The sequence below is a fragment of the Penaeus monodon genome, chromosome 26 (genome assembly GCF_015228065.2).
Source record: "Penaeus monodon isolate SGIC_2016 chromosome 26, NSTDA_Pmon_1, whole genome shotgun sequence".
Taxonomy (NCBI): Eukaryota; Metazoa; Arthropoda; class Malacostraca; order Decapoda; family Penaeidae; genus Penaeus; species Penaeus monodon.
Genome location: NC_051411.1, coordinates 23,207,545 through 23,223,190, shown reverse-complemented (window position 1 = coordinate 23,223,190; position 15,646 = coordinate 23,207,545). Strand labels below are relative to the sequence as shown.

Here is a 15,646-nt window from a genome sequence, read left to right as displayed (position 1 = left end):
TAGTTCTTGAGTATACTTGCTTTAACTTGTTCCTAATTATAAGAAAGAAAGGATTGCTAAGTACGAGTAAATCATTTAATGTTTTCATCATACTTGAAGTTCAGGCAGATTTGCAGAAAATTATGAAAATGATTGTGCATGAAATTGAAAAATAACACCAACAATTCAGGGTTGATCCTCAGTTTAGTACAGTTAACCTTTCATGTTGATTTGCGGCTGTTAAGTTACTAATGTCTGAGGAAAGTATAATAATGCTAACTTAGTGTAGTGATTTTTTTATATACATTTAAAAAATTGTGGTAAAGAAGAAATGCAGCTTGTTACATATTCTAAACACACAATATGGAAAATATGGAAAAACAGGAATTACACACCCTTTATGTAAAACTACCACACCACCCAATTGTAAAGAACTGCAGTATTATACTTTATGCGTCTGGTTTTGCACCTGTGTACAAGATTTCAGCATTTCATCATAAGCCACATACCTTTTCCCCCTTTTCCCTGGTGTACAAGCGTGTAAATATATTTTTGTCTTGTATAATAAGAGGTACACAAATAGCAAGGCTTGTTGTCAAATCTTTAGAATATAAATGTGTATTTTGTATGTGTGCTACCTCTATTTTAACCCGCTCACGCTAGGTAACATCTAATTGTGTCATGGTGAATGAGGCTCAAATACAGAGTGAAGAGCATCCAAGCAGTGAGTGGTCAAGCCTGCTCAAGTTGGGTGCACTGAAGAGTTGTTCACTTGTTTGACCCTGACTGTTGTCAATGAGACTTTTTAGCCACAGACCTTTAAAAATTGTGTATGTCAACCAAATGTGTAGAGAATTTCCAATTTTTCACTCAAGCAGCTGACTGCACAGACTCATAGCAGCATGTGGAAATCCCATGACTTGGTTAATGAGTTAAACAGCCTTAAAATAGTTATCTTTGATAAAAAGAAGTGAAACTAGTTTTCTGTTACATTGCATAAAACTCTCTCTCTCTCTCTCTCCCCCTCCTCCCTCTCTCTCTCTCTCTCTCTCTCTCTCTCTCTCTCTCTCTCTCTCTCTCTCTCTCTCTCTCTTCACTCACTCACTCACTCACTCACTCACTCACTCACTCACTCTCTCTCTCTCTCTCTCTCTCTCTCTCTCTCTCTCTCTCTCTCTCTCACTCTCACTCACTCACTCACTCACTCACTCACTCACTCACTCACTCACTCACTCACTCACTCACTCACTCATTCAAACTCATAGCTAAATTATTCCATACAATTCACAAGCCACTACTTCAGTGTTACAATGCTATACATATACACAATTGTGTTAAATTATGTAAAGTAGCTTTAGAATCCAAGAGTAAGCAAAGTTCAAAAAACAAATTTGCCTTTGATTTGCAGTTTTTGGGCAGCTGAGTTTTGGATCACCCCTACCTTGGTCCTCAGTCCTTGCCTCAACTAATTTTGCATGTTGTCTTTTCTTCTCCTTCCTGTTTCCTTCTCTTCTATCCAGTTATCCTAATCGTTAACTAATATTTACCCTTTTTGCCACAATACTTTTCCATAGTGCTATATGACCTTTGATGTCAAGCATATTTGTTTGTTTTGACCATTGACCATTCTAGAAATCTACAAATGTCACCTTGTGAACAAAACAAAACAAAAAAATCTTACCTGGGGACTTTGCTCCTAAGCCCCACCCTATCACCACATTTTGAGTGCACCACTAATGACCTTACATGATGATGCACGAAAAAAATTTAAATAAATAAATAAAACAGTCATGCAATATTTTGAATCATTGTCATTTCTACTTATTTTAGAGCCATTTTATAAGTTTTAATTCTTTACAGACAGTGGCAGCTAACATTCCAGAATATCTGATGCATGGAAAAAAAACATGGCATATATCCCTACATTGAATTTGCCCTATGTCCCCACTTTCCCACAGTAGTAGTCCACTGACTACTTGATAGTGATGTTAATGGTACTTTTTTTTAATCTGTTGTTACAATTAGGAATTTAAAGACCTTTTGCTCTCCTGCATTTAGTTGTTAGCTGCTGGTGGCAACCAGGTATGTCACCATTCTTTTCTTTCATCAGCCACCACATGCCCATTGAAATCCTCTATTTGATCTAATTGCCCTTGACCTCCATTCCCCTTTTGCTATTCCCTCAACATCTTTACCCTTTTCACCCTAATCCCTTGCACGTTGTCATGGTGGGGCTTGGGAGACGGAGCCTGGGGCCCAATGTAGGGGATCACCACTTCCTGAACTCAGCCCTCGCTTCTACTAATTTTGCATCGTCTTTTTTTTCTTCTCCTTTCCTTTCCTTCTCTTCTTCATCCCTTCTGTCCACTTCCTAAGGTGTGGGAGCCATGCTGAAAGCATGAAAGGCTGGCTTTGTGTCCATCATGAATGGCCTCTGGGAGCCCTAGGGACGGAATTTCTTGGTTAATTGTCTAGCCCTTATCCCTCATGGGGACCCTGAGGGTAGACCATTTCCTCTCCCCATTTATTTCAGGCTCACCATAGACAATAATGAAGATGTTTTACCCTTATTAAGGGCATTAAGGCTTGCTCCTTCATCAACCACCCTATCTAAATTTGATTTCATTGGTTTCCTGACCCCTGCCTCTCCTTTTACCACAGCTCCAACTGATACTAATACCACCTCCTTAAAGTTTGTTGTCAAATTTATCCATTCCAAATCATCCACCCAGGTCATTACTTAACCTTCAGAATACACCCCTGCTTTTCTCTCAACATCTTCCACTCTATCTTTTACTGCACAGTCATCTTCATTGTCTACCCCACCCTTTCTTATTACTACTCTTCATCCTTATTGTCCTCCCAATAATACTACCTCTCTCCATACCACCCCATCTTCCTCCCGCCCTCATCCTTCTACTGCTTCCACCTCTGCAAACCTTTTGAGTACCCTTTATGGCCCAGACAAGTGAGATCATTTCTTTGCAATTTCCCATACAGTCACATACTCAGACAATACCTTTCTCTTCCAACAATGTCTCAAAAAACAAGTAGGCAAAGTTTCCTTTTGCAGTTGTTCTGATCATTCAACGCCTTGTCACAGTTACATACGAGTTTCAAGCTCATGCACTATCTACCCTGACTGACCTCACTTGTAAACCTATTCCTGCCCAACCTCACTCCTCCCTTAATACTTGTACCAGAACTGTTTCTGTCTCTCCAACTGACTGTCCTGTCTACAACAAGGACTGGTCCAATTGTGAAAACGACTTGCTCGCATGCCTCGTCAACCATGAAGCAGTGGCAGTCCATTGCTCCACTATTCCTCCCAGAGCCCACTGTATATCCTACACCAATATTGCCAAGATTAGCTTCCTTAGAAATGACCTCCCCCGTGAAGCTTATATTTGTGGAGTGTCCTGCCCTGTCTGAACATATTAACCTCTTCCCTGTCAAAATCAGAAATGTTGGCATTTTGGCTCCCAGCCAAACACTGTCCTCTACAGCCTGCTGACCTCTATGTGCCCAACCTGGTCATGACCATTCAAATTGCTCTTCTCAGTCATGCACGTGTCAGTTGTGGTGGCTCCCATAATATATTTTATAGAAGCTGCTCTGCTTACAAGCTCGAATCTGAGGTAGCAGTTCTCATATTCAAACTAGGCCTCACTCTATGTGAGGCCAGACAGTAAGCACGCCTAAGAGGTTTTTCTCTTTCTACCTATTCAAAAACTCCCCTCCCATCTTCTCAAGAAGTCTCGGCATCTCTCCCAGTATCTCTTCCTTCTACCCGGAACCAACCTATCTCTACTACCTCACTCCCCTAGTCAAATTCCTTTTCCAGTCTAAATCCAGATACTCCAATCGCTACCAATTCCCCGGTGTCTACCTCTCCCCCTCCCCCTCCTTCTTACTCGACCAGACAACCTAAACTCCTTCTCCTACCACATCCTCTCCTACACCCACCTCTTCCTCTGCTCCTTGGATATCTATTCCCTCTTCTCCTCCACCTCCTTTGTTTTTCAGACCTCCCCACCCAACTCCCCTCCAGAAGAAAACATCCAAAAGTTCATAAACATGACTCAAGAGAATGATCCACTCCCTCATCCACCCTCTAATCCCTTTAGTTACTCTACATTCAAAGTATCTGCTGATATCCATCCTCCTCAAATTCCCTCTACCCCTCTTACTCCCACTCAACCAAAAAACACCCCATCCTCTCCTCCTCCATGTGCATCACCAATCCCTCTGGCGCATATTGCGGAACTTCTCGCTCAACTCACTTTGGCGTGTCATAATGCCTATAGCTGTACCCAACATAATGAGTTGGTGTTTCATGATGGCTAGAGGCATGCCTGGCTATAAGAGGTTCAAGTTGGGTAAAATCTCTGAAAATTGCCAGAAGCCACTTCTGCAGCTTACTCTTCAATGAAGTGCAAAAACAAAGTTAATTTGCCATTTTGATAGCTAATTTACTTATTAGGAATATTAATATTATCTCTATTATGGTTAATTTGTTTATTAGACATTAGAAATATTAATATTTATCTACTTTACTTTCTCTAGATGCCACAAGATAATGCAAATGGTTTACCTGAAAAGTTGTTAAACCAAGTCCTGAGTAAAAGCATTTATATGTCAAATACTATGAAGAACAAAACTTTTCTAACTCATGAGAATGTGGATGTAATCAGAATTGAAACATCAATATCTTTCTGTGGTAAATAAACTTGTAGTGACCTTGGGGAGAAAATAGTAGAATTTTCTTTTACTAATAAGAGGAAATCTGATTAGCAGGATTTATTGAGAATTATGTAAAGGTTTAAACAGTACTATTGCATGACAGGATCAAATACAAACTGAGAAATTAATAATGACAATTAAACATTAGGATCTTGGTGAAGGGGACACTTCATCATGAAAAAAAGTTTACCAAGGGGTAAGTAAAGTAATTTGGCTGAAGGCTTGGGTAATGGAAATATCTTGCCATGAGATAATGTTGTTGAGTGACAGGTGAACATATTACCATGAATATACAAAGCTTTTGTAGGGAAATTACTCAGTGAGCCTTTAGGAAGGGACTCTTGCATTATTTCCACCAGTGAACAAGGGTGGCATGTATCATCTGTGAATAATGCCTGGAAGAGTATCAGCCTCTGGGAGGACACCATTTCCAATGTGCTGGAACCTATTCCTCCACACTGTGACCACCAGCATAGGGTGTTTACACTATTAACACATTGTTACTCATTGTTACTGTTATTGCATAGAGTTGTACGCCATCTGGAAATATATTATGGACTCCGCTTAATAAAAGCATAACACATAACAAACAGCAAATATAGACCTCAGAGAATGTCAGAAAGGCAAATAACACATCTGCAGATAAAGAGCTAGTAGCACCAAAGAGGTAAGGAGTCTTGACACCATCCATGAGCGTTCATGTGGCCAGGCTTACAAGCCACACACCCAGGGGAAGGGTTTATGGGCTTAAGGCAATTAGATCAAATGGAAAGTAATTATGTTGGGGGAAGGTAGCAGAACACTATTGAGGAAAATTGTGAAAGAGCCATTATGAAGTAGTCATTAATAGTAGAAATGGTAGTTGAAGTAGGAGAGGAATCCAGGAATGAGATAGGGGAACAAGGGAAGGTGGTGAAATATCAGGAAGAATGGCAGGAGGGGAAGGATCCTAGGACACTGTTGCAACATAAGGGAATCATGTGAGCATCCAGGTAGGAGCAGTAAGAATAATGGGGAAAGAAGAGGGAATGGTGCACATGGAGAAGGGGGAAGACTGGTGATTTGGGAGAGTGGGAAGAGGGGTACTTGAGGAAGAAGATGGATATCAGCAATTACTTTGAAAACAAAGGTTTTCTTATGAGGATGAGAAGAGGGAATAGACGTTAAAGGAGCAGGGGAAGAAGTGGGTGTTGGAGAGGATGGGGTGGAATGTTTAGATTGCCTGAGGCAACAAGTGAGAAGAAGAGGTATTTATCTATTTATTGAAAATTTTCTGCCTCATCAACACCTAAGGTCATGAGTGGATTTCCAGAATGGTCAATGGTCAAAACAAACAAATATGCCAGACATCAAAGGTCACACAGTATTATGATCAAGTATTGTGTTGAAAAAAGTAAATATGAATTAATGATAAGGATAAGTTGACAGAAGAAGGGAAGACCCTGAAAAATTATTTGAGGCAAAGGCTGAGGTCCAAGGCAGGGATGATCCCCTACATTGGGCTTCAGTCTCCATTTCCTAAGCCCCCTCACAGCAATGAGCAAGGGATTGGAGGGGGAAAGGGGTAGGTATTGGAGAAGTGGTAGAGATTGGAGTATCTGGATCTAGACTGCAAAAAAAATTTGACTAGAGGAGAGAGGGAGTAGAGGTAGGATTGCTCGGGGTTGAGGGAAGAGCTGCTGAGACATGGAACAGGGAAGGACACTCCATTTATATAAACTTCATGGTTGAGGTCATGTCTATGTAAGCTAATCTTGGCAGTACTTATGCTGACTTCTGGGAGGAACAGTGTTGCACTGTACTACCACTACATCATAGTCAGTGAGGCAGGCAAGCAGGTAGTTTTCAGTCTGACCAGTCCTCATTACAGACAGGGCAATCAGTCGGGGAAGATGGGAACAGTTCTAGTACAAGTGAGGGAGGAATGAGGTTTGACAGGAATAGGCTTGCTAATAAGGTCAGTCAAGGTAGATAGTACATGAGCTTGGGACTAGGATGTAACTGTGACAAGGCATGAACAATCAGAAGGATAGTTGCCTTCATGGTTTTGGAGAAATTGTTGTTGGAAGAGAAGGATATCGTCATAGTAATGGGCTGTAATGGGAATCACAAAGAATCAATCCAACTTTTTATATTCTGTTTTACTCATCTTCTGAAAGGTGTGGTCAGATATCTTGTGCTTATTCCATAAAAGGTAGATTTCCACCCTATAAGGCAATATAATGTTTTATGGTTCCCAAAAGTTGTCTATGCATTGTTTACCAACCAAGGGATACCATACAAATCATTTTTACCTATGAAAATAAAATTGCACATTGCCTAAACAGCAATTTTCTGTGTAAGACATTAATATAAAATAATTGGGCATTGAGAATGTTCTGTAACACAACAGAACTGTAAAGATGTATTTGTCAAAAATATGAATTATTTTAAGATTTGGCATAACCCAGGCTTACCATGGCCAGTAATGAAAACATATCCCCACTATTAGGGGCAATGAGGCTTGCCCCTTTATCAAATAGCCCCAACAATGTAAACCCACCCGATACCCTGACCCCAGGCTCTCCTTTGACCACGGCTCCGAACACTGCAATAACTACCCCCTCATCAATGCCTATTAGTACAGTAGCCAACAATCAACCCTTAAGGAACATTTCCACTCTTCCACCATGCTCAACTTCAACACCTCTATCCCCACAACCTCCAACATCAACCACCCCATCCTCCCTTATTAATACCTTACAGCCTTATTGCACACCTCTCCATAATACTACCTCCCTCAACACTACTCCATCTTCGTCACGCCCCCGCCCTTCTACTACCCCTATCTCTACAACAATCTTGAATACTCTCTTTAGCGCAACCAAATGGGACCGACTTTTCGTGATCCCTCCCACAGCTCCCTACTCTGACAACACCCTTCTCTTCCAACAATGTCTCCAAAAACAAGTAGGTAAAGTCTCTTTCCGTAGCCGACCTGACCGCTCCCGTCTTGTCACAGTAACATCCGAAAACCAAGCTATAGCATTAACAAAATTAACTGACCTATATGGTAACAGCATCCTTGCAGAACCCCATCCAACCCTCAATACTTGCACCGGAACAGTTTCAATCTCCCCAGCAAATTGCCCAGTCTATGACAAAGATTGGTCAGACTGTGGAGAAGACCTACTTGCCTGTCTCACAGACTATGATGCAACATCAGTACAATGCTACTCCATTCCCCCCAGAGGTCATCGAAAGAAACCCACTAACAACCAAAATTACCTTCCGTAGACATGACCTTCCCTTTAACGTCTAAATAGGAGGAGAATCCCTCCCTGTTTATCCATACCAACCTCCTCCACGTCACTGCCAAAATTGTTGGCGTCTAGGACACCCAGCCAAACATTGCCGTTCCACAGCCAGATGCCCACTATGTGCCCAACCTGGCCATACCCGATCTAACTGCTCTGCACAATCACGCACATGTGCCAACTGTGGTGGCCCCCATAATGTATTTTATAGGGGCTATCCCACCTACAAGTTTGAGTCTGAGGTAGCAACTCTCAGATTCAAACTTGGACTCACATTACGTGAAGCCAGACAGGAAGCACGTCGATGTGGTTTCTCTCTTACTCCTTAGTGCAGTAATACTGCTCATTCTACCAATTCTCCTAAACCCACCCCCCCTACATCTAACTCCCCCTCTTCTACCTCCTACCTTCCCCAGTCAAACTCTTTTGCCATCCTAAACCCAGACACTCCAATCTCTACTACAGATCCTCCAATCACCACTACAACCCCAACACCTTCCCCTCTCCCTCCTCGCACTACCCGTAACAGACAGAACAAAAGTTCCACCCCCTCTTCCCCTACCACACAACACCTCCACCTTCCTTTGCCCCTACGCTTGAGACACCAATCCTCTCTTCCCCCCCTCACAAGAAATCCTTTATCCCCCAAAACTGCCCAACCAACTCCTCAGAAGAAACTATTGAAAATATTCAAGATTACTTAATGAAAACTGACACTCAACCTCCAAATCTTACAACTCCTGCTCCTTTCACACTCCAAGTAACTGCTGATATCCATCCTCCTCCTAACGATATCCCCCCTACACCCTATCCTCCTAACTCCTCCCAACACAGCCCATCGACCCCAACCCCGCCCACATAACCTCCACATCCCCTCTATCCTTCCATTCCCACCAAGTTACACATGTGAATCCCATATGTAACCCTCCCACCATCCCCTCTATCCCTTCCACTCCCTACTTGATACACACGTGAATCCCTTATGTCACAAGTATCCCCTTCCACAGACCCTGTCTCCTAATACCCCTCCTAGTAGAACACCAACTCCCACACCTCTCCCTTCTCAGACCTCTTGGTCCTTATCCCACCCTCTAGCTGCTTCCCCGTCAAAATCTCCAAAACGTACTACAATCTATATCACTGAAGTATAACTATCCTTCATTGGAAAATTCGCGGTTTCCGCTCCCACTGACCTGACCTTTGTCATATCCTTTCCTCTTATAACCCATCTATGTATGCCTTCAAGAGACCTTTCTTACACATCCTCCAATACCAATCCCCAATTATCATTTTGTCTCTTCCCCGCATTCCCTTTATGTCTCGTCCATACTTACCTATGCTTTCCCCCACCTATCCTCCCTTCACCGACCTCCCAACCTATCAGACATCCTTACAGAATCCCACACTTTCTGTTTCAACAACCTATTCTCTTTCCTCAAACGCATACATATCCTCCATCTAATCTAACTCCTTACCACACCCGACTCTAACCCTTTCACTCACCAATTCCTTTGTCCAGCTTAGACAATTAATCACTAACTCAACCACCCTTCCCTAACATTAACTATAGTGCTACATGACCTTAGATGTCTAGCACATTTATCTTGCTTTTAACCATTAACCATTCTTATTTTTAAAATAAAATATCATACATTCCAGCCACTTTCCTCTAAACTGTTGGCAATCCTTCTGGTCACAAATAACTGCAAACCATAAAACCCTCCATCTCTCCTTGGTTGGCCCCATACCACCAGAACATACACTACAATACTGCTCTTGCCCATTTATGAATAGGTCGCGCTCACCTCATGTATGCCTACCTTATGTCATGCTCCAACCTACCTCTATGCAATATTCCTCTTTTAGTCCCACATATTCTACTATCTCCGCCTTGCTTTGCTGAAGCCTGTACCCTTGATTTTCCTTACTTGTCCTCTATTCACCAACCCCCCAACCTGTCAGCCGACCTCTCAGAATCCCCCACCTTTTTCTCCTTCCTCAGACACATAGATACCCTCCATTTGATCTAATCACCTTGTCCTTAACCACTCATGCCAAATACCAGCATCCCATGCCGTTTCTTCGTAATACTACTAGAAATCACTGTTGTTTTAAATTCATTATTTTTACAAACTTCCTGATAAATCGAACTAGAAGTTATGTTGTTATATAAACTCCATAGGATCATTATTCGTTATAGGTCCGAAATAAAAAAGCAGTGATGGAATGAATCATGAGTTGAAATTGTCGGTTTGTTGCTTTTTTTTTGTGCTGCGGTAAAAATGAGAAAGTGTTGAACCGACTTAATCACACTTTCACTGCAAAAACAATAATCTTTTGCGTGATTTGTAACAACAAAAAAACTCATGGCATGTCCATGCATACTCTATGGCAAATGCGTACGTGACCACCGGCAGCATGGTCCCGACATGCCATGGCATGTATGTACATGCCACCCGTCGGCAATGGGTTAATGCTGTATGGCTATTGAAATCTAACCCACTTTGTTCTGATAAAGAATAATTAGTTTGAACCATTAAAATAAGACAGAAATGTGTTAGTAAAGGAAATATTATTGTACATTACCAAAAGCATATTTGATATATATTCAAAAGAGCTTCAGGGAAAAAAAAAATTGATTGATGGAAAATAAAATCAAGTACACATGACCTTAAATGTCTAGCACATTTATTTTGCTTTTAACCATTAACCATTGCCGACGGGTGGCATGTACGCACATGCCATGGCATGGCGGGACCATCTGCTGGGGGCATGTACGCACATGCCATGGCATGGCGGGACCATTTGCTGGGGGCATGTACGCACATGCCATGATTTTTTTTTTTTTGTTACAATCACAGCAAAAGATTATATTTTTACCATGCAAAAAAAAAAAAAAAAAAACGATTTCAATTCCATGATGCCACACACTGCTTATTTTATTCGGACTATAGACCGAATAATGATCAACTATGGAGTCTATATCACAAAAAAGTATCCTTCAGTCTCGATTTATCAGGAAGTATGGCAAGTAGAGACTTTAGAAAATAATGAAAAGATATAAGCCCCCCGCAGCGAATCCCGGGCCTCTATGAATACTACCCGTCAGAAATGGGTTAACCATCAAGTATACTTTGTCATATGGAAGGAAAAATTAAATAGGCTATGAGATTATTAGAACTTTTATTTTTTTGTATATCTTTATATATTGCAAAAATGTTACTCATATTCACGACTGTCATGCTAATATACATACCTATATAAATACATAATATATATATATATATATATATATATATAATTAATTATATATGTAAAATTAATTATATATAATTAATTTTATAAATAATTATATATAATTATATATAATTAATTATATATATAATTATTCATACATATAATTAATCATATACATAATTAATTACATATATAATTATATGTATATATAAATAAATCAAAAGCTACAACATGGAATAAAAAACATCAACCATATTCGAGCTCTATTGGATATTATATATTCTCAATGATAATATGAAAACACATACCTCCATTTGTCTTCTGTTAAATGCTCTTAAATGCATGATCACTCTTATAAAACAAAAACCAGACTTTACTGATGAATGGAATGAACTTTAACTGACAACTTTCCTGAAAACTATAGAAGTAACAACAGATCCAATCTTTCCGCCAAATGGAAAACGTAGGCGTTGGGATCACTTCTTCCACACTGAAATCTGAAAAAGAAAACTGTAAGTGTCATTGGCTAACAACCTGGTATTAAATTAATTCTAATCCAACCAAGTTTAAATTACATGTTTTGCCATTTTATATTCTAAATGCCCAGTTTTTTAATTAATGAATATCTTCCTATCTGCTTTATATAAAAGTTATCTTATTTTACTAAAATTATAATCTTTACAGATATATCTAATAATCTACAGGAGAGAGAAAAAAAAAAACAGTTTAGAAAACATCTCAATTCAGTCTAAACCACAGGATGTAATTAACTAGTCTCCATGTCACAGATTATCTCTTGAAAACAGTTAGCAAACTCCATTCTTTATTCCTTCTCTTTCTAAGGAACTGACCTTCCTAGTGAAGGTACCATTATTTGTTTTGTTTTAATTTATGTAAAAAAGAGAACACAAAATGAAACAAAGAAAAAACGGAGAGGTTGTTCCTAAAGTCTGGATTAAAAATCTTAGGACCTATGTAGGAATAATCAAACCAGCTGTTATTCATATACACACAAGGTAATACCTATGGTGTAAATCAGCTGATCTGTAGTAGAACAGCTCCATGTTACCATAAATAACTAGACTGTTAGCCAAAATTGAGGGTATCAAACATATTACTACCTGTAACATTTGCTTGAGCAAAATGTCTCCCTAATCCCTACCCTACAAGGAGTTCTTGGCCTGCAGGTCTCAAAGTTCAATTTCCTCCTAACTCATTCAACCTCCCTTCTGAACAGTGTTCTGAAATAACCATCATTCTTAATTTTTTTCCTGGCCAATGTAAAAACTGAACATTTCTAATTTCATAGTATCATAATGAAGATTTTAAATTGTAAATGTCCATTGGCTGTGATTGGTTCCTTGGATGCACAAACTCTAATAGAAAATCCTAACAAAATAATGTTCAAGTCTAAAAAAACATTTACTTCAAGAATTTTAATTTAGCATTAGGCCTTGTAATGGTTTTGTAAACTAAATGACTGCATTTCAAAAAACAATTTGATATATGACTTGATTAAAAAACAGCATACACTTACAATCTGATACATGAGATATAAGCTCTTCTTCAGTCCAGTTGCAGGAGGTGATAATGAATAAACCTTGGTCTTTGGTTAGTTTATAAACCTCCTTGATGTACTGCTGTCTCTTTGCCTCAGCATTTTCTGGGCTTAAGGAAATGGTATCATATGTACCCTTATCATGGGAGATGTCATACTGCCTTCCTGCTAATTCACTTTTCTTGTGTTCTGCCAGCAAATCTACAGTCTAGAAAAAACAATGTTAGGGAACAACCAAATTAATAAAATTACCTTCTCTGCTTTTGGAACCCCTTTTCAGGTTCAGTTATACTGGTACTTATTAACATACTTTCCCCTAAATCAAAGTCATTCATTCTTTATTTTGAAAAAATGGTGCTCTGGAATGAAGCTACATTTTCTATTACTGTAAACAAATGTATACAATTCAATAAATCAATATAGCAATATAACAGAAACTGGCTAACCTCATATTTGATGTCTACTTTCTTGCTATTTGCTATGGCTTCTGCTAGCTTAATAGCTGTACCACAATAATCAATCCCAAACAGATTATCATAGCCTTCACTAGCCTGAAAAAAATATGAATGATATATAAATTAATTTTATTATGCCTGAAAAACAAAACAATAATTCTCTAATCTTTAAATTTTTCTTGCTAAATCTGCTTTTCCTTTTCTTTCTCTTGCAACTGAACAATTCAAATGAGCAAGTGATTAAAAATTCTGGCATTTCCCAATAAAAGCAAAATGTAATAATACTCACAAGACACAGCAGGAAAGCACCATTCCCACATCCAATATCGAGAATGGAGGAATTCTCCATCACATCATCAGATTCCAGGATCCAGTCCACCACACGCTGCATGCTGTCTTCACCAAACCAAATGTCTCCAATATCTCCATGGCTTGTAAAGTTTGACAGTTCTAGTTCATATGCAGATTCCCAGCTAAAAATAAATAAGTGTGAATAATTATATACACATTCAGAAAGGAGGGTAAGAGTTTAAAATAGAAACGCACCTGCCAGAAGCTGGGTCCAGAAGAATTAAATTGATCCCAAATGCACAAACTACCACGAAGATCATCCTTTGGGAGGGAGGGAGGGAGGGAGGGAGGGAGGGAGGGAAGGAGGGAGGGAGGGAGGGAGGAGGAGGGGAGGGAGGGAGGGAGAGAGAGAGAGAGAGAGAGAGAGAGAGAGAGAGAGAGAGAGAGAGAGAGAGAGAGAGAGGGTGAGAGGAGAGAGAGAGAGGGGGAGAGAGAGAGAGAGAGGGAGGGGGAGAGAGAGAGGGAGGGGTAGAGAGAGAGAGAGGGGGGTGAGAGAGAGAGAGGTAGAGAGAGAGAGAGAGCGAGAGAGAGAGTGTGTGAGTGTGAGTGTGAGAGAGTGAGAGAGTACATGTGCATGTGTGTGTGTGAGTGCACATGTGCTTGTTTGTGTGTGAGTACACATGTGCATGTTTGTGTATCTTTATATCTGTGTGTATCTATATGTGTGTATCAGTGTATGTATCCATGTGCATTTGTGAAATGTGCATATTTGGGCACATCTATCTCAATGTCTGTATGCAGCTGTGGTGTGTGTGTGTGTGTGTGTGTGTGTGTGTGTGTGTGTGTGTGTGTGTGTGTGTGTGTGTGTGTGTGTGTGTGTGTGTGTGTGTGTGTGTGTGTGTGTGTGTGAGTGTGTGTGAGCGTGTGTGTGCGTGTGTGTGAGTGTGTGCGTGTGTGTGCGTGCTTGTGCGTGTGTGTGTAGATATGCATGTTCTGCAGAATAGGACCTGGACATGTGTGGATTGTGGAATAATTTACAGTAATCAATTTACTATTAATACTGACTGATGTAAAAGTAACCATTTGGTCAAATGAAAGTTGATACCTGTGAAGAGAATCTGCCACAATATTACCCTTCAATGATATAATGGTATTGGGGTGGTATCAGCAAAAAAGGAGACAGAAGAGTTATCGTATCCTATCAAAATTTTGAGTGCAAAGTCTAACCTATAACCACTGCTTTATATAATGGTTTAACAAGTTCTTCAGATGTTGAATTTAAGGCAACACAATTTCACTGCATTGCCAAGTAATTGCCATGATTTCAGGTTCCATAAAAGGCCATAAATTTCCACTATCTGGCAAGATAAAGCTTGGATTGTTCCTTATTTAGCAAAATATCACCAGGGAGTCTACATGATATATGGGGTAGAAGGTTTGCTGGACATCCCTGGAGCACCGACAGGCATGGATGTTGTGCCAATCAGCTGTCTTTAATCATTTACCCATATCTGTTAATTTTCAATTTCATAAAACTAATTGAATATTACTTTGCTTATCTCAAACACTATACAAACATGACTGGTAATATTTTACAAGACCACATCCATCGGAGACTAAGTCCCAACTCAAACAAATGAATGACTGAACCATTACCCCTAAGTGCAGAAACTACCACAAAGATCACCAAAGAAACCAAAAACCTTCCTAACCATGGGGTTTGAAGCCCAGACCCCTTCCAGTCAGTTCCTCCCTGGCACATTTGGTCTTTTTGTGTACTTTAACTGTTTAGTAATTTAAAACTTGTTGGCATAGTCCAATAACAAGTTGCGCATTTTGTAAAATACTTGATACTGCACTGTAAATAGCATGAGTAACTTTGAAAAGTGTGCTTTAGTTAAGATAACTGTTTAATATCGGCATACTATGTGAGTGCTCTTTTTAACTTCCATGCAGTTAATCACACTCGAAAGATATCTTCCGTCAAATGCTCCAGGTTTTACCAAGCAATTAAATTGCGTTCACGAACATCTCTTCATGCATTCCGACTCATCACATTACTGAAATATCTGAATACAAGAGAGTAA

General features: G+C 39.8%; 1 protein-coding gene across 1 annotated transcript in view; it reads right to left on the bottom strand.

Annotated features, from left to right (window-relative positions):
* Positions 1-11,505: 11,505 nt before the first annotated feature.
* The window catches only part of LOC119590005 (EEF1A lysine methyltransferase 2-like), a 4,581-nt gene continuing 440 nt past the window's right edge, over positions 11,506-15,646 (bottom strand). The window contains 5 exon segments of the mRNA XM_037938714.1: positions 11,506-11,710; positions 11,712-11,752; positions 12,793-13,021; positions 13,260-13,364; positions 13,558-13,741. Of these exon segments, the coding sequence (XP_037794642.1) occupies positions 11,651-11,710; positions 11,712-11,752; positions 12,793-13,021; positions 13,260-13,364; positions 13,558-13,741 (619 nt within the window). The 3' untranslated portion in view covers positions 11,506-11,650.